General features: G+C 34.2%; 3 protein-coding genes across 10 annotated transcripts in view; all 3 read right to left on the bottom strand.

Annotated features, from left to right (window-relative positions):
- The window catches only part of LOC127871136 (eukaryotic translation initiation factor 2-alpha kinase-like), a 626,118-nt gene that overhangs the window by 52,147 nt on the left and 548,494 nt on the right, over window positions 1–25,477 (bottom strand). The window lies entirely within an intron of this gene.
- The window catches only part of LOC127871140 (uncharacterized), a 210,633-nt gene that overhangs the window by 179,044 nt on the left and 6,112 nt on the right, over window positions 1–25,477 (bottom strand). The window lies entirely within an intron of this gene.
- Window positions 8,420–24,960, bottom strand: LOC127871141 (beta-1,4-galactosyltransferase galt-1-like). 3 transcript variants are annotated; one of them, XM_052413868.1, is made up of 3 exons: window positions 24,816–24,960; window positions 18,648–19,735; window positions 8,420–9,356 (listed from the first exon to the last, which is right to left on the bottom strand). In XM_052413868.1, the coding sequence occupies exons 2-3, from the start codon at window positions 18,920–18,922 to the stop codon at window positions 8,435–8,437; spliced, it is 1,197 nt and encodes a 398-aa protein (XP_052269828.1). In that variant the 5' UTR covers window positions 18,923–19,735; window positions 24,816–24,960; the 3' UTR covers window positions 8,420–8,434. The 3 variants fall into 3 exon arrangements, with proteins under 3 accessions (XP_052269828.1, XP_052269827.1, XP_052269829.1); XM_052413867.1 differs by lacking the exon at window positions 8,420–9,356 and adding an exon at window positions 16,450–17,881; XM_052413869.1 differs by lacking the exons at window positions 8,420–9,356; window positions 24,816–24,960 and adding exons at window positions 16,450–17,881; window positions 23,504–23,658.

Here is a 25,477-nt window from a genome sequence, read left to right as displayed (position 1 = left end):
GGAGTAAAAGTCCAATGCTTAGACCACTCAACCATCCGTGCTCATACAATTAGTAATGTATTTTATACTTTATATAAGCAATCCTCGTACTGTCACAAACTATAACGACAACAGCAGCACTCTCCAAATTATTCAATCGTTTCGCGTTGCAACGCTTGATAATTTTCAGGTTCTGAATTCGTCAAAAGATGCATAACATGGATATTTTAGAGCATGGTAAATGTTCAGTATTACTGTATCCTCAATCATATCATAACTACACCAAAAATGTGCGAATGTGAAAGAATTTCGTCAACTTTACAAAAACGTGAAAATGTCACTTTAAACAGATTTTACAATTTTTATATCGAGCATTAATAAATAAAGGAACATTATTCATGTGTACGCCAACACTAAAACGAGAGGAGTTGTTCCCCTTCGTGTTACTGCTGCTCTCGTATGTTAAATAGAGAATAATAGGTTAGTGTTGATTATAGATCAGGTTTATCATGCGAGGCTTAGAAAACAAAAAGCCTATTATTCTAGTTATCCCACTTTTTATTCAGTAAACCTTGTAATTTAAACAAAATTAGTTTAACTGGATAATTTCGAGTTTTCATGAGTGTTTGTCGTTCTCTGATAATGACTGTAGTGTAACCAAGGTAACTGTATTACTCCGCGTTCCAAAAATAACCGCTGATCACAAAATCATTTCTTTTAATCAGAACATCGTTCTGTGACAAAGAGTCGTGCGTTATTAATTACAATTTTATTAATATTGAATTGCAAATCTAAAGTTGTATAACATCAATATAACATTGAGTTGTTAAATACAAGGAACTACATTTGTTTAGAACGTAGCCTAACTACGTAGCACGTGTCGTTGATTATAGATGATATTTAATCAATGGGGCATTAATCAACCGAATTTGCTGTAAAAGTTGGATATTACTAATTTACTGGACATATTTAACCCATGGAATTATGTGTTTTCAGTCATATGTAATATATTTAAACAAATTGATTTTAGGTACAATGGAAACTGATTTAAGGTAATAGTGTTAAACGTAACACATTGACTTGTTATATGTTAACCATAATAATGACAACAGCATTAAACCATTTAAATAAAATGTTGGATTATTTAGTGATTTTGATTATAAACGTTAACAAGTAGCAATAATATTAAGCATTCTATGACTCGACACGTTGCTACGAATAACAATTAAAGCTTTAATTTTCAGATGATATCTTTAATGAAAAGTGTAACGTAAATGTTTAACTTATTTATGACATTTAATGCTTAATTGTTAGATGTTAATGACAATACTTTGATTTTAATATAATATCATGGTGTAAAAGGTTTTTATTTCTTACTCAAAAATTTAGAGCGGTTGGGAATTGGTTGTTTTTATTAAATGTTAATACTATTGATGATTGCTTAAGTATGACCTAAATATTTTGTAAAACGGTTTTATATATAATATACAAATACATTTTATTTGTATGTGCACCTTTTCTTATCGCATACACAATTATAACGAACAACCCATTTAAATTTACAATTGATAACTTTCCACTAAAAACTTAGATTAAGTTTACCACTTTTTTTGTTTTCTTGTATGTAAATGGTCAAAAACAAAGCCTGTGTTACAATTAAAAAATAAACATTATAAACTTAATACATCTCACAAAAAGCCTATCATAGGGGTATTCCACTACGACCCGATTCCCCACGATTTGTCCCGATTTCCAATATTTTGAGGTCGGGGACAATCGTAGCTCAATCGGCGAAGGTCCTAACTCATTCGTAGCTAGTCGTGGGCCGGTCGTAAGTGATTCTTGCAACTAGTGAGCTCACGAAAAATCGTGGCCAGATTTTAAACGTGTTTAAAATTTGGCCAGGACCTTTAAGACTGAATTTAATCGCAGTTGATTCGTAACAGCGTCGTAGTGCGTTCTTTGGCATTGTGACTCAATCGGGAAATTGGTGATCACGTGATCTACGAATCAGCTACGACTTTGTCAAGACTTTCACGAGTTCACCCATATAAGTTGCGAGCCCGCTAGGATTCTCGCGATTTAGATCAAGACTCTCACGAGTGAGTGAGTTGCGAGCCCGCTAAGGTTCTCCCGATTTAGATCAATATCAATAGATATTGGCGCCTTATTCATGGGTGCGTTCGGTGAGGTCCTAGCTTAGTCGTGACAGGTCTGCATCGTTCGTAGTACAGTCGCAGTAGATTCTTACACGTCGTAGTGAACTCGCGACCCTATTCACAAGACTTCAACCGAACCCCACGATTCGTCGTAACTCAATCGTACCAGTGTCGTAACTGAATCGTAGACTTATATATATTCACAACATTAAAATAGGGTAATGTGTCAAAAATAATTAATACAGAATAAATAATAATAACAATACTTTTTAATTTTATTAAATGTATTTATAAATGAAGCTGATTATTATCAATAATGATACTTTATATTAATAATGAAAATTATTATCATGATGATAATTATTATGTTCGTTGTCAATTCACTGTCTTGATTATGCAAATAACGTCAACGCTTTAAGTTACGTTTCGAAACTGTCAAATTTGCGGTCTTTGAAATTTGTTTTCTACGCATTTTACAGTAAATCTTATACTATGAGAAGACATGTGTTTGGTTTCACTAGTTACTTGATGTAATAGCGTAAGGAGGGTCGCTATTAACGGTTTATATGAAAACGATGTATGTTGCTTTTTAAGGATATTCATTTACGTGCAGAAATATTGCACTTTTATTTCGGACATTCTATAATTGTCCATGTTAGAACATTTGAATTTCGTTGATAGAATATTACCGAATGAAGCAATAGTGATAAAAAGCTATATAAATAAATAAGATAAATTGTGATCAAATTAACAGCTCGAAAGCACAACTTGCTATATATAGATTTAAAGGTAACGGTCAACACAAACATTATGGTTGTTGGGTTAGTTGACAAACAATAAATGACGATTATATTGGAAAACAATTTTATTTTATAGTTTTATTAGAGATTTATTGAGTATTGTATGTATTTGGTAGTTGTGTGTGTTTTATTAAACAAACATGACGTGGACTGAAACACAATATTTAAGATTTGTTATAACATTTTAAGAGACGCTTGTATTTTATTAGCAAAAATGCCTGAGCCAGTGGGAAACATTGTGGTGATTTTATAAAAAATCACATTTTAACATCAATATGATACATTTTTAAAATTGACTTAATGTTTGTGTTAGCAAGTGATCGGCACCACCTATTTTGATAATTGTATATCAACATCTTAATGCGTACATTGAAATTAAAACATCATTTGAAAACATAGACACACTTGGTGCAAACTTATGCATTTTTTGTACAACAAAATTATTCACAAAACATGAATGCACTTGGAGCATTTTAGATGTTTTTTATGTATTCAAATACGAACATCATTTTCCATATATTAATACAAGTTGTGCAATCTTAATATCGAATAAGGTAATTCACATCAACGCTAGTGCGTAAAACCGTTCATTGGAATCCACATTTTAGGTTTTGTGAGCTGATGAAAAAAGGAATATGCAGTGTATTTCAGACGCTATGAGATTGAAAGTATTTCTAACAATATGTTATTACACAATTTTATACTTATTTGCATTTAGTAGGTTTTAGTGTGTTTTTTTTTATAAATCAAACAATATTTTTAATATCAAAACATTTATTTCAATCATATGTCTATACGGGGAGATTATTTGCTCCCTTTAATTACGTATATTGATATACTTCCGAATCTGTGTTACCACCATTTATAAAACGATAACACATTTTATCGATGCATCTTTAACATGTATCCAAAATAACAAAGAATTACTGTATTCGTTAACATCGGGTGAGGCGGTAGGACGAATACATCGCCTTGGTAAACAGACAATCTGAATGACAACAATGCCTCTTTACTTAGTGTTAAGTTTTACTCACCTGGCTACGACAATGGGCGTTTGATAGCATATAATGATATATGAATGAAGTGGGAGCATGTCTTAACAGGAGGTATTTATGATGTTGTAAAGACTTTGATTCTCGATAGAGGACACGTCAGATACTTGCAACAAATTATGCACTATGATATGAGTCGCGTTCTGAGAAAACTGGACAACATGCTTGTGCGTAAAGTGTCGTCCCATATTAGCCTGTGCAGTCCGCACAGGCTCATAAGGGACGACACTTTCCGCTTTTATGGAATTTTTAGCTGCAATGAAGTCCCTCCGTACCGAAAAGTTTTGGCGGAAATTGTCGTCCCTGATTAGCCTGTGCGGACTGCACAGGCTAATCTGGGATGACACTTTGCGCACATGCATTAAGACAATTTTCTCAGAACAAGGCGCATATGCAAGACTAATATTCTTCTTTAAATGCATTTAGTTATATTATTACTATTCTTAAACTAACGTGTGTAGTAAGAATCAATTTTCATAATAATGCTCGAAATGAGAAAACAATATGCGTCTTTTAATTAACACATGCGAAATATAACCAATGGTGTTGTTCCTTTTAAAAAAATCATACTACTATCCAACATATTGTTTGAACACAAACTGGGTCAATGTTTAAATAAGATTTTTTATGCTATTTTTCTGAAGGAATACATATACCGACCGGAAGAAATAGTGTGCATAAGAAACTTGTTTTTCAGTGGTCACTTAAGATTCAGAGAATTGAAATAATAACGGATGTGGATCAACACGAGAATCGATTGATTGTAGATACCTTCCGTTGTACCCTTAAGTCTCCACCTAACATCTGCGGCATTGTTTGACTCCGTTTCTCTCAGTCTGTATCATACAATTATGTCACGTATACCCTATTGCAAATGAAAAATGTATTGTTTTTATATTAAGAACAACAACGGGTAGGCATAACAACCTTGACAACATTGTGCGTATGCATCGACCGCCTGCACCTTATTGTCTATTTCCGTGGATGTCTTGTTCGATCAGTAGTTGGTGCATCTGCTTCTAACATAAGTGGCACGCGCGCAAGCACACACACACACATACTAACACACACGAAAGAACGTTTACACATGCCGATACACCAGGGCGGATTTGTCTTGGGACGCACTGACGTAATACATGACACCGAAGCTCGAATTGTCTTGAGATGCACTGACACAGTAAATGACACCGAAGCCCGATTTGTCTTTAGATGCACTGACACAGTACATGACATCGAGCCCGATTTGTCTTGAGATTCGCTGACGCAGTACATGACAATGAAGCCCGATTTGTCGGTAGACGCACTGACGCAGTACGTGAAACAGAAGCCCGATTTGTCTGTAGACGCACTGACACAGTACATCACACCGCAGCCCGATTTGTCTTAAGACGCACTGACACAGTACATGACATCGAGCCCGATTTGTCTTGAGAAGCACTTACGCAGTACATGAAACCGAAGCCTGATTTGTATTTAGACGCGCTACATCACATCGAGCCCGATTTGTCTTGAAAAGCAGTGACATATTACATGACATCGAGCCCGATTTGTCTTAAGGTGCTCTTACACAGTACATGACACCGAAACCCGATGTGTCTTGATATGCACCGCTACAGTATAAGAACACGTTTTAGTTTGTTCACGGGTCATAGTTGCAAGTGCATAAATTTAGTGCATGACATTAATGAAATTTTACACTACATCTCTCTCGCTCGAATTATGACATTGAAGGAAAAGGTTCAGCTAGCGTTCGAGTATGTGACCCCTGTGTCCTGGCACAATTATCTATTGTTGTTACCACTAGAAAACGGATCCGGGCTGTCATCTCATATTTATCTGTTTTATAGTTTAAAATCTTAAATAAAACAATCAATGGACATACGTAAAATCATAGTCCTAAATCAAAGCGAGTAACTCTTAGTAAAATTGTCGTTAAAGGGAGAAAACTCGACATATAAAGGATTGATAATTGTTCGTACAGTAGCATCCCCTGTTGTGTAAATAATTTCGATTCTAGCTATTAATAGAATGCAATGATTTTATAGAAAATGCTTTAAATCCTGTTATGAATCTGGGAAATTTCATTAAAATCAATTGCTTAAGACAGCAATAAATAAATATAACCACACTTATTAAACGCCATTTAAGCATGATCCGTAATAGGCGTTAACGTTATATCGGGAGCCTTTATTCATGTATGTCTTCATAATTCATTTCGAAAACTCTTTTGATAAACCAGTTTAAAACCATTTTCATGATTGGCGTCCGAAGCACTATGAAATTAAAAGGTTTAAACGAAGCTTGCCTCTCTTGCTATGACAGACGTTTCTGTAGAGCTGATCGGCTCATCGAAAGTATTTTTTCCTCTCGAGTCTGCGCTTAATAGCTCATGCCCGCTAGATGTTTATGTTGTCGTATTGCAGACGAACAAAATACTTTGGCGCGACCTTATATATATTCATACGTTATAAAAAAACTTCAATTATATAATCAAATTGCATACTACCAAACAATAACTTCCTTTAAGTACAGTACACTATTAACCACGCAATTAAAGGTAAACCATATAGTGTAGTGTGAGAGTAAGTAATTATCGATTATCAAAGGTACGAGACTTGATTCAGAATGTTGTTTTTTCACGATGTATGGTTATATGCAAAATGTGTAAATATTAATGCATTGGTTCCCATTTTCAAAACTAAACGAAATGAAATAAACATTGATTGGTGGTGGCAAACTGATATAAATGTGAATGGTCAAAGCTAGCTTAATTACAACTACACAGTTCATTTTCGAATTGCAATCACTTGCATGCTTAATTATCATGTTTCAGTATATGTAACGATGAACTGCAATTATTCAGTTGATGTAAAAAATATACATGTATGTTCTGTTCTGAAAGTTCAGAATGTACCGACCTATGTTTTCACCCAGTTTAGCTTTACTTGTATGGTAATTTCGGCAAAATGTGTATGCTTTTTCACATGTCAAGTCATCTGTTAAAGTGATACTATGGGCATCTAACAGTTTTTAGGTGTCAATCGCAACCGTTGTTTAGTTTTGGTGTGTTCACTACATATATACTTATATTTGTTAATGCAGAATCAACAAACTAAAACAATATCCCGGAAAAGGAAAAATAATGCATTTGAATATCAACCATACTTTCGTTTTGACAACTGACGACAGAAATGATTCGATTTACGATGTGAATCTAAATTTAGTTTTAGTGCAGATTCGTTCATACGAGACAAAGACACTATTTTGTTTCACGGATCATTTCGGCTTAGAGGACTGTCCAGTCATGAAAAATTTCGAATATAATATATATTTTTCATAAAAAACTGGTAGCAAGATGAGTTGCAGATAATTGGTCAGTAACCACATTTTAACTAACTATTTTGACCTGTTAATTCTTTTCAGCTCAATTCAACAGTGAAAAATGCCCATAATATCACTTTTAATATACCATTGCACACATAAACAGTTTTATATTTGAAGACATTCAGGTAACGTTTACTCTTGGGCCTGGTGAGTTATTCAAAAGGGTTGAGCCACGACGTTCGAAATTGAGTATCTGCTAAATATATGCCAAAGTCAGTTATGTTAGTGGTATTGTAAACATTGATTTTAGCAAGACAACAAGTGTACCAGACAAGATGAACTTGCATAAAGAAGTCAATATAAAGCTATAATAGTCGAATATTTGCTGTAATTATGTTTATTCAATGATTAACTGAACATTCATAGATATGTATCCATTTATTATACCCATTTGGATTAAATATTAGAACATAAGTAGACGGTACATGAACATCTGGCTTTATAGGAATCGCCCGAAATCAAACGGGACTACAACTGCATACATACTCGTACACATTGTTTGATTTGATGCGGTTCACATGTATAGCATGATAACATTTCTTAACGAAAATTATGTAATAGGATGTGTTTTATTTAAATTGTCAGATTGTACACAATGCATGTTAAGCGTCGCATTAATTACGACCGGCTTTGAATAATCGTTTAATGAATGCATGGCTACTAAGCAATACTGTGTAAAAATGTCATCTGCAAAAAAGCGGCACTAACGGGCCATACCGTTACATAAATTCTATAGTTTTACTTAAATGCAAATGTAATATCACGTATGTGTGCAATTCAGAAGCGCTATCGAGCCAATAACGAGTGTACATACACGTTAATAAACATACGTATATCCAGGTATAATACATTCATAAGAACGATGATTTAACTTGCACTAACAAATACGGTTATTGACCATAAATCATGTAATTGCGAATATACAGTATTATTAAACATTTAAGTAGCAAACATAACGTTCAAGAAATAATACAGCCGTTATGATTCAACTGGTATTATTTTAATCTCAATACACATTTAACGTAAAATTTGATTTGTACTAAATGTATCTCCTGTTTGATTATGATGTGTTTTTAGAAGAAGGTTCGCAATGTTTCAAACGATGCGCTTCAATTTCAGTCCAAGTCCGTTTCACGTTATCGACTAAAGTTTCTCCGTATTTTCGTATCACTGTCTCATCGGTCACAAAGTTGTCAGTATTAACATTCTTGTTTTCCCAGTACCGGTAGTGAAACAACATCGCCTGGTCTTCAGAAACCAAGTCTATTTGCGAACTCGATTGTAGGACGTCATGCACCCTAAGCCATGTTACCATCGATGTTCTAGCAATATATTTTGAGCGTTGCCCATGCACCCAGACTTTTGGTTCATGTTTCGATAACAGCAACGAATATAGCTTAAATTGTTTCGCCAATGCATTGCTTGAACTGTTCTCGTCATAAGTTTCCTTAAGAAAGAATGTATTACGAAAAATAAATGCTCCAGAACTCGAATTCGCTACGAAATCCGACCACGTACGTACGTTGTCCTTCCTGGGAATTATAAACTCATCCATATCCACATTAACGATAAATTCAGATTCTGGTTTATTGCGAAACAAACAATCCTGAAGCTGCGCGATTTGTCCTACATAGTGAACATCTTTAACTGGTATTGGCCATTGCACAATTTCGACTATGTTTCGCTCCGCGTACATTTTTAAAACACAACGTATGTTTTCAGCTGATGAATTATCGTATACAAAAAACTTCTCTGCCCCTAATAAGAGATTTAGTTCAACCCATTCCACAAGCGAATGAGCGTCGCTGAAATTTCCAAACAACGGCATCAGGCATACCGTAAACTTTCGTTTGTACGACTTTGGTGTTTCGGACACTTTTACAACAATCAGTTTAGACGGTTGTTGGCAGCTCGTTTGGACGACTGACGCATACGCTGGCTGTCCATTCGGCGAAGAACATCGGAAAAGATACGAAACATATCTGTAAAATATCAGGTCATAGTAGAAGTCATTATCGATACCGCTGGTCACTGCATACATAAGCTTTGGTCATATTCAAACATTCGTAGACGTTTGATGTTTTGTGATTAAAAATCATAAACACATTAATATCACATTAATCTTTATGTTTATACAAAGTTTGTTATTACTTTTGCATTTAATTATTCATTGTATTTCTAGTATAAGAAACTGTTATCGCATATAAAACCTCTTAAGAAATGAAGGATCGTCCGATCTTGGTATTACCAATTGTTCTATAAATACCAGTGTTCGTAGTAAGATCCAAATTTACGTTTTGAGCTATCTTACTGTATGCGGATTGTCAGACGAAATAACGGATTGGCAGATAAATAATTGGCAATCTACTGCCGAATGTGAATAACAAGCTTCATGAGATTAGGTTATCTAACTTATTTATGACATTTAATGCTTAATTGTTAGATGTTAATGACAATACTTTGATTTTAATATAATATCATGGTGTAAAAGGTTTTTATTTCTTACTCAAAAATTTAGAGCGGTTGGGAATTGGTTGTTTTTATTAAATGTTAATACTATTGATGATTGCTTAAGTATGACCTAAATATTTTGTAAAACGGTTTTATATATAATATACAAATACATTTTATTTGTATGTGCACCTTTTCTTATCGCATACACAATTATAACGAACAACCCATTTAAATTTACAATTGATAACTTTCCACTAAAAACTTAGATTAAGTTTACCACTTTTTTTGTTTTCTTGTATGTAAATGGTCAAAAACAAAGCCTGTGTTACAATTAAAAAATAAACATCATAAACTTAATACATCTCACAAAAAGCCTATCATAGGGGTATTCCACTACGACCCGATTCCCCACGATTTGTCCCGATTTCCAATATTTTGAGGTCGGGGACAATCGTAGCTCAATCGGCGAAGGTCCTAACTCATTCGTAGCTAGTCGTGGGCCGGTCGTAAGTGATTCTTGCAACTAGTGAGCTCACGAAAAATCGTGGCCAGATTTTAAACGTGTTTAAAATTTGGCCAGGACCTTTAAGACTGAATTTAATCGCAGTTGATTCGTAACAGCGTCGTAGTGCGTTCTTTGGCATTGTGACTCAATCGGGAAATTGGTGATCACGTGATCTACGAATCAGCTACGACTTTGTCAAGACTTTCACGAGTTCACCCATATAAGTTGCGAGCCCGCTAGGATTCTCGCGATTTAGATCAAGACTCTCACGAGTGAGTGAGTTGCGAGCCCGCTAAGGTTCTCCCGATTTAGATCAATATCAATAGATATTGGCGCCTTATTCATGGGTGCGTTCGGTGAGGTCCTAGCTTAGTCGTGACAGGTCTGCATCGTTCGTAGTACAGTCGCAGTAGATTCTTACACGTCGTAGTGAACTCGCGACCCTATTCACAAGACTTCAACCGAACCCCACGATTCGTCGTAACTCAATCGTACCAGTGTCGTAACTGAATCGTAGACTTATATATATTCACAACATTAAAATAGGGTAATGTGTCAAAAATAATTAATACAGAATAAATAATAATAACAATACTTTTTAATTTTATTAAATGTATTTATAAATGAAGCTGATTATTATCAATAATGATACTTTATATTAATAATGAAAATTATTATCATGATGATAATTATTATGTTCGTTGTCAATTCACTGTCTTGATTATGCAAATAACGTCAACGCTTTAAGTTACGTTTCGAAACTGTCAAATTTGCGGTCTTTGAAATTTGTTTTCTACGCATTTTACAGTAAATCTTATACTATGAGAAGACATGTGTTTGGTTTCACTAGTTACTTGATGTAATAGCGTAAGGAGGTCGCTATTAACGGTTTATATGAAAACGATGTATGTTGCTTTTTAAGGATATTCATTTACGTGCAGAAATATTGCACTTTTATTTCGGACATTCTATAATTGTCCATGTTAGAACATTTGAATTTCGTTGATAGAATATTACCGAATGAAGCAATAGTGATAAAAAGCTATATAAATAAATAAGATAAATTGTGATCAAATTAACAGCTCGAAAGCACAACTTGCTATATATAGATTTAAAGGTAACGGTCAACACAAACATTATGGTTGTTGGGTTAGTTGACAAACAATAAATGACGATTATATTGGAAAACAATTTTATTTTATAGTTTTATTAGAGATTTATTGAGTATTGTATGTATTTGGTAGTTGTGTGTGTTTTATTAAACAAACATGACGTGGACTGAAACACAATATTTAAGATTTGTTATAACATTTTAAGAGACGCTTGTATTTTATTAGCAAAAATGCCTGAGCCAGTGGGAAACATTGTGGTGATTTTATAAAAAATCACATTTTAACATCAATATGATACATTTTTAAAATTGACTTAATGTTTGTGTTAGCAAGTGATCGGCACCACCTATTTTGATAATTGTATATCAACATCTTAATGCGTACATTGAAATTAAAACATCATTTGAAAACATAGACACACTTGGTGCAAACTTATGCATTTTTTGTACAACAAAATTATTCACAAAACATGAATGCACTTGGAGCATTTTAGATGTTTTTTATGTATTCAAATACGAACATCATTTTCCATATATTAATACAAGTTGTGCAATCTTAATATCGAATAAGGTAATTCACATCAACGCTAGTGCGTAAAACCGTTCATTGGAATCCACATTTTAGGTTTTGTGAGCTGATGAAAAAAGGAATATGCAGTGTATTTCAGACGCTATGAGATTGAAAGTATTTCTAACAATATGTTATTACACAATTTTATACTTATTTGCATTTAGTAGGTTTTAGTGTGTTTTTTTTTATAAATCAAACAATATTTTTAATATCAAAACATTTATTTCAATCATATGTCTATACGGGGAGATTATTTGCTCCCTTTAATTACGTATATTGATATACTTCCGAATCTGTGTTACCACCATTTATAAAACGATAACACATTTTATCGATGCATCTTTAACATGTATCCAAAATAACAAAGAATTACTGTATTCGTTAACATCGGGTGAGGCGGTAGGACGAATACATCGCCTTGGTAAACAGACAATCTGAATGACAACAATGCCTCTTTACTTAGTGTTAAGTTTTACTCACCTGGCTACGACAATGGGCGTTTGATAGCATATAATGATATATGAATGAAGTGGGAGCATGTCTTAACAGGAGGTATTTATGATGTTGTAAAGACTTTGATTCTCGATAGAGGACACGTCAGATACTTGCAACAAATTATGCACTATGATATGAGTCGCGTTCTGAGAAAACTGGACAACATGCTTGTGCGTAAAGTGTCGTCCCATATTAGCCTGTGCAGTCCGCACAGGCTCATAAGGGACGACACTTTCCGCTTTTATGGAATTTTTAGCTGCAATGAAGTCCCTCCGTACCAAAAAGTTTTGGCGGAAATTGTCGTCCCTGATTAGCCTGTGCGGACTGCACAGGCTAATCTGGGATGACACTTTGCGCACATGCATTAAGACAATTTTCTCAGAACAAGGCGCATATGCAAGACTAATATTCTTCTTTAAATGCATTTAGTTATATTATTACTATTCTTAAACTAACGTGTGTAGTAAGAATCAATTTTCATAATAATGCTCGAAATGAGAAAACAATATGCGTCTTTTAATTAACACATGCGAAATATAACCAATGGTGTTGTTCCTTTTAAAAAAATCATACTACTATCCAACATATTGTTTGAACACAAACTGGGTCAATGTTTAAATAAGATTTTTTATGCTATTTTTCTGAAGGAATACATATACCGACCGGAAGAAATAGTGTGCATAAGAAACTTGTTTTTCAGTGGTCACTTAAGATTCAGAGAATTGAAATAATAACGGATGTGGATCAACACGAGAATCGATTGATTGTAGATACCTTCCGTTGTACCCTTAAGTCTCCACCTAACATCTGCGGCATTGTTTGACTCCGTTTCTCTCAGTCTGTATCATACAATTATGTCACGTATACCCTATTGCAAATGAAAAATGTATTGTTTTTATATTAAGAACAACAACGGGTAGGCATAACAACCTTGACAACATTGTGCGTATGCATCGACCGCCTGCACCTTATTGTCTATTTCCGTGGATGTCTTGTTCGATCAGTAGTTGGTGCATCTGCTTCTAACATAAGTGGCACGCGCGCAAGCACACACACACACACATACTAACACACACGAAAGAACGTTTACACATGCCGATACACCAGGGCGGATTTGTCTTGGGACGCACTGACGTAATACATGACACCGAAGCTCGAATTGTCTTGAGATGCACTGACACAGTAAATGACACCGAAGCCCGATTTGTCTTTAGATGCACTGACACAGTACATGACATCGAGCCCGATTTGTCTTGAGATTCGCTGACGCAGTACATGACAATGAAGCCCGATTTGTCGGTAGACGCACTGACGCAGTACGTGAAACAGAAGCCCGATTTGTCTGTAGACGCACTGACACAGTACATCACACCGCAGCCCGATTTGTCTTAAGACGCACTGACACAGTACATGACATCGAGCCCGATTTGTCTTGAGAAGCACTTACGCAGTACATGAAACCGAAGCCTGATTTGTATTTAGACGCGCTACATCACATCGAGCCCGATTTGTCTTGAAAAGCAGTGACATATTACATGACATCGAGCCCGATTTGTCTTAAGGTGCTCTTACACAGTACATGACACCGAAACCCGATGTGTCTTGATATGCACCGCTACAGTATAAGAACACGTTTTAGTTTGTTCACGGGTCATAGTTGCAAGTGCATAAATTTAGTGCATGACATTAATGAAATTTTACACTACATCTCTCTCGCTCGAATTATGACATTGAAGGAAAAGGTTCAGCTAGCGTTCGAGTATGTGACCCCTGTGTCCTGGCACAATTATCTATTGTTGTTACCACTAGAAAACGGATCCGGGCTGTCATCTCATATTTATCTGTTTTATAGTTTAAAATCTTAAATAAAACAATCAATGGACATACGTAAAATCATAGTCCTAAATCAAAGCGAGTAACTCTTAGTAAAATTGTCGTTAAAGGGAGAAAACTCGACATATAAAGGATTGATAATTGTTCGTACAGTAGCATCCCCTGTTGTGTAAATAATTTCGATTCTAGCTATTAATAGAATGCAATGATTTTATAGAAAATGCTTTAAATCCTGTTATGAATCTGGGAAATTTCATTAAAATCAATTGCTTAAGACAGCAATAAATAAATATAACCACACTTATTAAACGCCATTTAAGCATGATCCGTAATAGGCGTTAACGTTATATCGGGAGCCTTTATTCATGTATGTCTTCATAATTCATTTCGAAAACTCTTTTGATAAACCAGTTTAAAACCATTTTCATGATTGGCGTCCGAAGCACTATGAAATTAAAAGGTTTAAACGAAGCTTGCCTCTCTTGCTATGACAGACGTTTCTGTAGAGCTGATCGGCTCATCGAAAGTATTTTTTCCTCTCGAGTCTGCGCTTAATAGCTCATGCCCGCTAGATGTTTATGTTGTCGTATTGCAGACGAACAAAATACTTTGGCGCGACCTTATATATATTCATACGTTATAAAAAAACTTCAATTATATAATCAAATTGCATACTACCAAACAATAACTTCCTTTAAGTACAGTACACTATTAACCACGCAATTAAAGGTAAACCATATAGTGTAGTGTGAGAGTAAGTAATTATCGATTATCAAAGGTACGAGACTTGATTCAGAATGTTGTTTTTTCACGATGTATGGTTATATGCAAAATGTGTAAATATTAATGCATTGGTTCCCATTTTCAAAACTAAACGAAATGAAATAAACATTGATTGGTGGTGGCAAACTGATATAAATGTGAATGGTCAAAGCTAGCTTAATTACAACTACACAGTTCATTTTCGAATTGCAATCACTTGCATGCTTAATTATCATGTTTCAGTATATGTAACGATGAACTGCAATTATTCAGTTGATGTAAAAAATATACATGTATGTTCTGTTCTGAAAGTTCAGAATGTACCGACCTATGTTTTCACCCAGTTTAGCTTTACTTGTATGGTAATTTCGGCAAAATGTGTATGCTTTTTCACATGTCAAGTCATCTGTTAAAGTGATACTATGGGCATCTAACAGTTTTTAGGTGTCAATCGCAACCGTTGTTTAGTTTTGGTGTGTTCACTACATATATACTTATATTTGTTAATGCAGAATCAACAAACTAAAACAATATCCCGGAAAAGGAAAAATAATGCATTTGAATATCAACCATACTTTCGTTTTGACAACTGACGACAGAAATGATTCGATTTACGATGTGAATCTAAATTTAGTTTTAGTGCAGATTCGTTCATACGAGACAAAGACACTATTTTGTTTCACGGATCATTTCGGCTTAGAGGACTGTCCAGTCATGAAAAATTTCGAATATAATATATATTTTTCATAAAAAACTGGTAGCAAGATGAGTTGCAGATAATTGGTCAGTAACCACATTTTAACTAACTATTTTGACCTGTTAATTCTTTTCAGCTCAATTCAACAGTGAAAAATGCCCATAATATCACTTTTAATATACCATTGCACACATAAACAGTTTTATATTTGAAGACATTCAGGTAACGTTTACTCTTGGGCCTGGTGAGTTATTCAAAAGGGTTGAGCCACGACGTTCGAAATTGAGTATCTGCTAAATATATGCCAAAGTCAGTTATGTTAGTGGTATTGTAAACATTGATTTTAGCAAGACAACAAGTGTACCAGACAAGATGAACTTGCATAAAGAAGTCAATATAAAGCTATAATAGTCGAATATTTGCTGTAATTATGTTTATTCAATGATTAACTGAACATTCATAGATATGTATCCATTTATTATACCCATTTGGATTAAATATTAGAACATAAGTAGACGGTACATGAACATCTGGCTTTATAGGAATCGCCCGAAATCAAACGGGACTACAACTGCATACATACTCGTACACATTGTTTGATTTGATGCGGTTCACATGTATAGCATGATAACATTTCTTAACGAAAATTATGTAATAGGATGTGTTTTATTTAAATTGTCAGATTGTACACAATGCATGTTAAGCGTCGCATTAATTACGACCGGCTTTGAATAATCGTTTAATGAATGCATGGCTACTAAGCAATACTGTGTAAAAATGTCATCTGCAAAAAAGCGGCACTAACGGGCCATACCGTTACATAAATTCTATAGTTTTACTTAAATGCAAATGTAATATCACGTATGTGTGCAATTCAGAAGCGCTATCGAGCCAATAACGAGTGTACATACACGTTAATAAACATACGTATATCCAGGTATAATACATTCATAAGAACGATGATTTAACTTGCACTAACAAATACGGTTATTGACCATAAATCATGTAATTGCGAATATACAGTATTATTAAACATTTAAGTAGCAAACATAACGTTCAAGAAATAATACAGCCGTTATGATTCATCTGGTATTATTTTAATCTCAATACACATTTAACGTAAAATTTGATTTGTACTAAATGTATCTCCTGTTTGATTATGATGTGTTTTTAGAAGAAGGTTCGCAATGTTTCAAACGATGCGCTTCAATTTCAGTCCAAGTCCGTTTCACGTTAGCGACTAAAGTTTCTCCGTATTTTCGTATCACTGTCTCATCGGTCACAAAGTTGTCAGTATTAACATTCTTGTTTTCCCAGTACCGGTAGTGAAACAACATCGCCTGGTCTTCAGAAACCAAGTCTATTTGCGAACTCGATTGTAGGACGTCATGCACCCTAAGCCATGTTACCATCGATGTTCTAGCAATATATTTTGAGCGTTGCCCATGCACCCAGACTTTTGGTTCATGTTTCGATAACAGCAACGAATATAGCTTAAATTGTTTCGCCAATGCATTGCTTGAACTGTTCTCGTCATAAGTTTCCTTAAGAAAGAATGTATTACGAAAAATAAATGCTCCAGAACTCGAATTCGCTACGAAATCCGACCACGTACGTACGTTGTCCTTCCTGGGAATTATAAACTCATCCATATCCACATTAACGATAAATTCAGATTCTGGTTTATTGCGAAACAAACAATCCTGAAGCTGCGCGATTTGTCCTACATAGTGAACATCTTTAACTGGTATTGGCCATTGCACAATTTCGACTATGTTTCGCTCCGCGTACATTTTTAAAACACAACGTATGTTTTCAGCTGATGAATTATCGTATACAAAAAACTTCTCTGCCCCTAATAAGAGATTTAGTTCAACCCATTCCACAAGCGAATGAGCGTCGCTGAAATTTCCAAACAACGGCATCAGGCATGCCGTAAACTTTCGTTTGTACGACTTTGGTGTTTCGGACACTTTTACAACAATCAGTTTAGACGGTTGTTGGCAGCTCGTTTGGACGACTGACGCATACGCTGGCTGTCCATTCGGCGAAGAACATCGGAAAAGATACGAAACATATCTGTAAAATATCAGGTCATAGTAGAAGTCATTATCGATACCGCTGGTCACTGCATACATAAGCTTTGGTCATATTCAAACATTCGTAGACGTTTGATGTTTTGTGATTAAAAATCATAAACACATTAATATCACATTAATCTTTATGTTTATACAAAGTTTGTTATTACTTTTGCATTTAATTATTCATTGTATTTCTAGTATAAGAAACTGTTATCGCATATAAAACCTCTTAAGAAATGAAGGATCGTCCGATCTTGGTATTACCAATTGTTCTATAAATACCAGTGTTCGTAGTAAGATCCAAATTTACGTTTTGAGCTATCTTACTGTATGCGGATTGTCAGACGAAATAACGGATTGGCAGATAAATAATTGGCAATCTACTGCCGAATGTGAATAACAAGCTTCATGAGATTAGGTTATACTTTTTAAAGTTCTTAAATTATCAAATGTTATCTTTTTGTAGTAAAACCAATTTAAAATGGGGTTTTAAGGGACAAACAACATGTCGGACATAATAATTTCATATAAATTCCAAGTTTAATTAAATTATCTGCAGTACATTTTGGGAAAGGAAAGATTCCTCATTTGTGGACGAATTGACTATAGGAATGGACAGACAGATGGATGTCGGTAGACTGAGAGTAAACCTTAGTTCTCATGCGATAATCCGTAGAGACTTGTACAGACATTTATTGACACTTTGAGCTAGGTGAATACAATTTTATAAGTACGGGCCTTATAAAAGAAATGAACTCACTGACCTTTGTCCATTGTATGGTGTAAGATCTTGATACAGTTCTAAAGCACTCTCTTCCATTCTGTCGAACGTCCCGTTTCCGTGTGCGAACCACAGTTGGCATGTACCTACAACTTCACTTGATTTGAGCCCCACGAGTACCACATGCTTGGCTGCGTGTTCGTAGTAAGCAGAAAACACGAACGTAGAATTGCTGGTGTCAACGGGAATCCAGGTTGCTTGGCTGAGCATATCTTTGTTAAGTTTCATGTTTGTCGAGCATTTGCTTTTGAAATACATGGGCCTCAAATTTGAGTCCTCGACTGGTGCTGCGGAACTTCCGGTTGTATTCTTGCCATAATTAACGTGATGACGTAATGACGATGATTGTAAAACAATTGATTGTATTGTATTTTTAGAAGTGGAAACAAAATCATCAAAATTACTATTTGCGATAATATCAAGAACAGGACAACACACAATACTCTCTGTCGCATTTTCAACAAAAAGGAAGGCGAACACATATGGAACAACTACACAAACAATAAGCTGGATAGAACTTATATATCAATGCAAAAAAAATGAAATATATGTCTTTAAGTAAAATTTATATTGTGAAATCATGCTTTTAAAATGCAAAGACATGTATCTTTATTAACATATATATATAAATAATGTACCACACCGTTCACAATAATCAAATAATAAGGTGAAACAAACTTACAGCAAAGTACGCTACGCATCCAAAGTTATTGCCATTATTACAAGTCAAACTTTATCAGCAACGTAAGCGATTCATATAAACAAATAACGGCGAAAATGTTGACATAACTTATAATTTAACGTTGCTTATAAGCAAAGATTATTGAATTTAACGGAAACAAAAACGTTGAGTTAAATTAATTACAACGTTGAACAATACTCTTCCTTCAATCATTGCGACCGTTTCAATTCAAATTGAGTATCTGATAAGGAATGACATATTATGTAAATGCAAGTTATACTTCATCCTTCCTGCACATATTTGACCTTTCTTCCATTTTTAAAGAACACTTTTCAGCAGTGCGTTTCTCCATTTTAAAGCAGAAAAGTCGTGCGGTTCTCCATTCGAGTCTGCAATGTAAAGTATAGATTTAGCGTATAAAGTTACTGAACGTACCTTTAAGTTTATTGCATGTAAAAATGCTTAGAATCATTGTTAATTTTATAATAAATAAATGTTATATAATCATAATCAATATATTAATATATTGATAAGTTATATGCATATTATTTATTCATTCATTAGATAACAATGATAACCTTTGTTATAAATTACATTTTATCTCTCAAGTATTTTGAGGTATGTTCTCTTTTCCGCCATCTTGAATGGTTATCATCATATGACATCATTCACTGAAGATATGCTTAGACATATGATGTCATTCATTGAAACATGTGTATGACGTCATCCTACTACGATTATAATTAGGGCCGAACTGTCGTTTGGCTTCAGTACATTTTGGGCACTCGACAAAAATCTGATAAGAAAGGATGGATAACCAGGTAGATACGATTCGATAATGAATAGTATCAGACAAGAGAAATGACTTTTATGTAAATAAAAAATACTTAAATTATGAAAATTATGATTGTCGTTTATTAACTTTAGGATTATTTGTGGTGTTACAGTGCTAGCGCTTGACCAAAATGTAGTTGAGCCAACCAGTTTTCGTTGTTTATGCGCGCGAAAATTGGTAAAGAAATAATAATAATTACTATCAACTAGTTTATATTTCTTCTAATGACAGCAAGAGCATATCATACATTTTGATGCAACATACAGTTTTCAATATAGAAATGATGATTATGGTAGATCTAAATGTCAAAATACAAACATAAGTTATTTTATGCAAGTACATTTAACAGTGGTGTCGATTGTCCAAAATTTTAAATCTTGAAAATTAGGCTGGGGGTCAATGAACAGCAGCCGCGCGAACTCAACAGGAATTAAGGACAGATCCCCCCGTACCACCAAGAGCCCTTTCTAATTGTTCTTTTTTAAAGTATTGACCATGCAATTTCAGGTGAATACAATTCGAAATCATAAACCACACCGTCCGTTTCACCGCTTATGTATTTGTCATTCTGTTTATTCTATCAAGAAAAAAATCGGAAATAATTTACAATTAACGAAAAATAATGTATCCGAAAACGAAAGTCCGAAATATTGTACGCGTTTTTCACATGAAATAAAATGTGCATATAGTTTGACTGCAGAACATGAAAACCACTGACCTAGAAAATACGTAATAAATATACAATTTAGTTGACATATTGCTTTACATGTGGGTAAAAAACAACTTCCTTATTGTTATTATACCGGATTTATATAGCTTTATATAACTTTCTTATCGCCTTTTAATTTCAAACGATAATCGGCAGAAACGTGTTACATCATCGAAATAGAACTAATTATTTAATTATCATCTTTAATTTAGAACGGTTGGTAGAAAGGTGTAAATTGATCAGCTTATAGATAATTTATTTATTGTTACGCTTCTTGTCATTTGTTGATCTTTAAATACGATGTTTGCCATCGACCGCTATATTGTTGGCAGACGAAAATATTAATTGTGTTTTCCAAGTAAACAGTGTCTGCGCATGATGACCCAATATTATGTGCGAGCGAACTCAATGTTGATTGGCTAGCAACCACGTGCGCTTCCATAACAATAAGGTAAATCGATGTCTCATGTTCTGGTGCAGACCGGTTTTCGTGTATTGTTCATTTTGCGAAAGATTTCATTGAAACAAAGAGAGAAGTATAGAAAACCAGCCTGATTTAAATGGCGTTTTTTTTTTCATTAGAATTTTACGAGATTTTAGCATTTTCGCAAATCAGACGGGCAGGCACTACGGTAGTTACCTGTACTTATTCCGTGTTTCCATCGCGAATTGCAAATTTATATATTGTATTTCTTATCATATAGTTTTATGTTTTCTCTTTAATTGAGTTAAATGGTTAAGGTTCATGTAGAGGCTTCATTTTGAAAAATGTGGGACCCCTAGCATTGAACTCAAATTTGACTAAAGGAAGAGTGACACATTGAAAATGTATACATTTATGCTTGAAAGGATGTTTTTCCTTCAAACTGCTACCAATTTTGTACATCAACGTATCATAATATCCACAAAATCAATCAAAATACAAAGCGATTTTAACACTAAAATATACATTATTTTCAAAAATCTGAATCATGTTTATTCCACGTATTTCGGCGGAAAATGATATAACTAGTGAATAATATTGACATTGACGAGGGCAAGTTACGCTTAAATAGTAAACAAAGTTTACATATCTAGAAATATCAAAACTCGAACACATGTCATTTCATCACCATGGGGGCAGCCATTTTTAAATTAATAAAATAGAAAGAAACATGCTAAAAACTCACTCATCGCCTAATTGACATTCCAAACGGTTGACGATGACAGATGCATTGGATTGTAATCTTTCCTTTGATGTTTGCAAACTGCACGATCAGACCTCATAAACACTCAAAAGAATAACTATGTAAGAAGCATTTCACCAATGTTTACAATCGTTGTCGAATCACTGTACTTATATTATTAAGCATAAAATAGTACGCTTACAGACTGACAGAAAGATCGATACGTAACTCCGTTCAATTCATCACGGTATACTATTTTATCGATAAAACATAATAATACATCGCTTTAACAATCTAAAAGTAGAAATAATTCTTTTAAACGGAGTTTTTAATAACAAAATTGAAAACAACGGAAGTTGGATCGACATTCTGTGAAATGCACTTCGGCTCCAGAAAAACAAAACAAATAAACTAAAAAAGACGTGTGGGGGACAATTTTCAGCTGGGAAATATTTTAAATAGGGTAAGTGATGATATCTCTACGTGGTCATTTCTGTTATTTAGTGCGATCTCTTGCTGACTAATGTTAATAGTTGTTTTACTAGTTGCCACCCAACTGTCAAAATAAGTACATGTGTTTTCTCAGGTATGTGTATACACATACCCGGTTTTCTCACCACTGCACGTGGTTTCAACCGATTTGTTTTGCACGTTTTTCTACGGATCACAGCGATGGCCACGCTTTCAATATGGGTAGAAGGAATCGAAATATAAAATCAATAGTTTTGCCAATTTCTTTATTCCTTTACAATTTTATATGTCGTCTGCAATCTATATCAATTTGAGATGGTTTAAAATTTGCAATTTGGTTGAGAGTTAAATAACAAAATTGTTACGGCTTTGAAATAGAATTGTGACTCTTATTATCCACCATATCCGGATTTTTAAAAAGTAGTTACGTTTAAGTTATTTTTAGAACTTTGTTTAGGATATTTATCCAAAAAAGGCAGTTGAATAAAAACTCATTTGTTGTTTTATGACAATTATTTTCTGTGAAATGTTGCTAACTTGACCTTGTATATGTATATAGCTTTGTATTTATTCAACTTAAGGTAGTGCATATCCTTCCTAACTTTAGATTGAGATTTTGTAAATTAGTGTATAAATGTATTGGTTGTAAACCAAAATATGAATAAAGCACACAAATATTGAATGTCAAAAATGTGTTTATGTTATTCTATCCGTCTTTAGCTTTAAAATGATATATAGTTTGACCATATTGTACCACATTCAATGAAGAGAAATCAAAGCAAAGTTTTAATGAAATTTATCCCCCCCCCATGAACCTTAATTAAATTGAAATTTGATTGTTCATTTCTCAATATGGAGTCTGCAATGTTAAACTTCGAATTTAGGTCGCGAATAATGTTGAACCAAATGTAAGGAGCAAAAACTAAAAATATACAATGACGAAAAAATCAGGTATTACTGCATTTCAAAATCTTACGTGAAATAAGTCCAAAAGTACCCATATTCCAATAATGTGTTCTATTGATCCACTTTGAATTTTCCACACTCATTTCAATGTAAAGCAGACGACTGAAGTTGTGTAAACACTCGACTTATTGACAGCGCTTCATACCGGATATGCTAGTAAATGTAAGGCCAAACATATTTTATTCGGAGAGTTTTAAGACTGTCTTTTTAATGATTTAATTTGTTGATTTTCCACTTTTCATTTTAGCATCAACAGTTTTTAAGTATTTACAAAGACGATGTAAGCTCTTCTGCAGCCATTTATTTCAGAGATGACTTTGATGAAACCTTACAAGTTATAGAGTATACAGTTTATTATTGTCTTTTGTTAGTGTATTTATTTGTGTAGAACAATTACAGATATACACAAATGACAGGTGTACTCAGTTATAACATGTTCTATCGGCACATTGTACTTATTTAAAAAAATATTTCAGCATTGTTACACCTTGAGGGGAAAATTGTTTGCACTGGCAACACAAGCCCTCTCTTTTTCAAATATTACGCCACCATTTGAGTTATGTATGCAATTACTTCAAAATTATGTTCATAAAAATGCTGTAAAATTAAGGTTACATTAATCTTTTAGAGCTTATATAAGCTTATAGTAGTTTTCGAGATATAACACTAAAATAGTTGTGTGACAGGCGGACGGACGGACTGACAGACAGACGTACGGATGGACAGACAACGCCAAATCTATGTCCATTATCTTTTGGCGGGGGATAAAAATGAGTACCAACGAAATCACCGTTTATATTTAATATTAAAATAACAGTAAGGTAAACCGTCCATAAAAAACTGAATAAATCAATAGTTTATTAACTGCCTACGGCAATTTATAACAACGTCACATCTGATTTGATTGACCATCCTATACGACGAATGAGGATTATTGGAACCGTTAGGTATCTTCATACCAATTACACAATCACTCACGTGAGGTTTCTTAACATTATCGTTTGCATTGGTTATTAATATTCAAAAACATTTACAAGCTCGCTTAATGTGAACTTTTAATACATTCTATAGAATTCTTAGCATATTTGAAGATATATTGGGCTTGACGAAAGACGAAATATTACAAATACTCATTGATGATTAAAAAGACGTAAAACAACATTGGCAAGGTCCATTAGAGCATTGCTTATAAAGAAAGTGAACATCGCGTTAGGAATGCGCTTCTTAATAAGACATTTCCTCAAGAGTATGTTGTTTTATTAAAGTCCGATGTTAAAACACAGGTAATCGATACTTAAGTTACTGGAACTATCAATACATACCATTTGAACACTGTAAGCCATTTCCTGTTTTCAAAATTTACACAACCTTAGCCTAAGGTTACTTTATCTCGTACAAGTGTACAATTGTTTCCAGACGAGTAATGTGATCGAAAACATGAAATGTATTTATTATCGTTGTGTGAATGAATAAACTGGTTATACAGGTTTTTGAAGGTGATATATGTCCAATGGTGCGGAAATCAAGATTTCCTCGTGCACAGATTTGTAGGTTTTGTCATTCGACAGGCAAGCAGGGTAGAGCGAAGACTTGCTTTAAATCGTTTTATTTATTTAAGCTCTGTTTGTGTGTTGATGTTAATATTATGTTTTATGTGTTTCAGTGAGTTTTATGAGAGCAGACGGATGACTGACTTGAGATAGAAAGGGGCATTGGTTCCGGACATTTTACCATGGGATTTACATAGTTTTCTAAAAAGAATACTTAACGTTTACGATATAGTAACAGCTGATTATTTGTAGATTTCTCTAAAATTAGAGGTTTCAGGAGGTGATGAAGGCACCTAGACACCGGTCTTGAGCCATGGGTCCTCATACGTCCCCCTGCCATTAAAAGAAAAATGAAAAAATGAGCAGTAGGGTTGCGTATCCCGCTCGCGGTTACACCTGAATCGTTCGTTACCACCGATTATTGTTTGGGGTGT

Source organism: Dreissena polymorpha, chromosome 3 (genome assembly GCF_020536995.1).
Source record: "Dreissena polymorpha isolate Duluth1 chromosome 3, UMN_Dpol_1.0, whole genome shotgun sequence".
Classification (NCBI taxonomy): domain Eukaryota; kingdom Metazoa; phylum Mollusca; class Bivalvia; order Myida; family Dreissenidae; genus Dreissena; species Dreissena polymorpha.
The sequence above is the reverse complement of the archived record's forward strand: the minus strand, read 5'-3'. Positions and strand labels throughout refer to the sequence as shown.

What these genes read in the sequence shown, in the direction of transcription:
- LOC127871141 (XM_052413868.1), bottom strand. Translation starts at nt 18,922, where the DNA reads ATGTATTTCAAAAGCAAATGCTCGACAAACATGAAACTTAACAAAGAT. An exon ending in ACACCATACAATGGACAAAG is followed by an intron (nt 9,357 to 18,647) that starts GTCAGTGAGTTC and finishes GATATTTTACAG; the next exon opens with ATATGTTTCGTATCTTTTCC.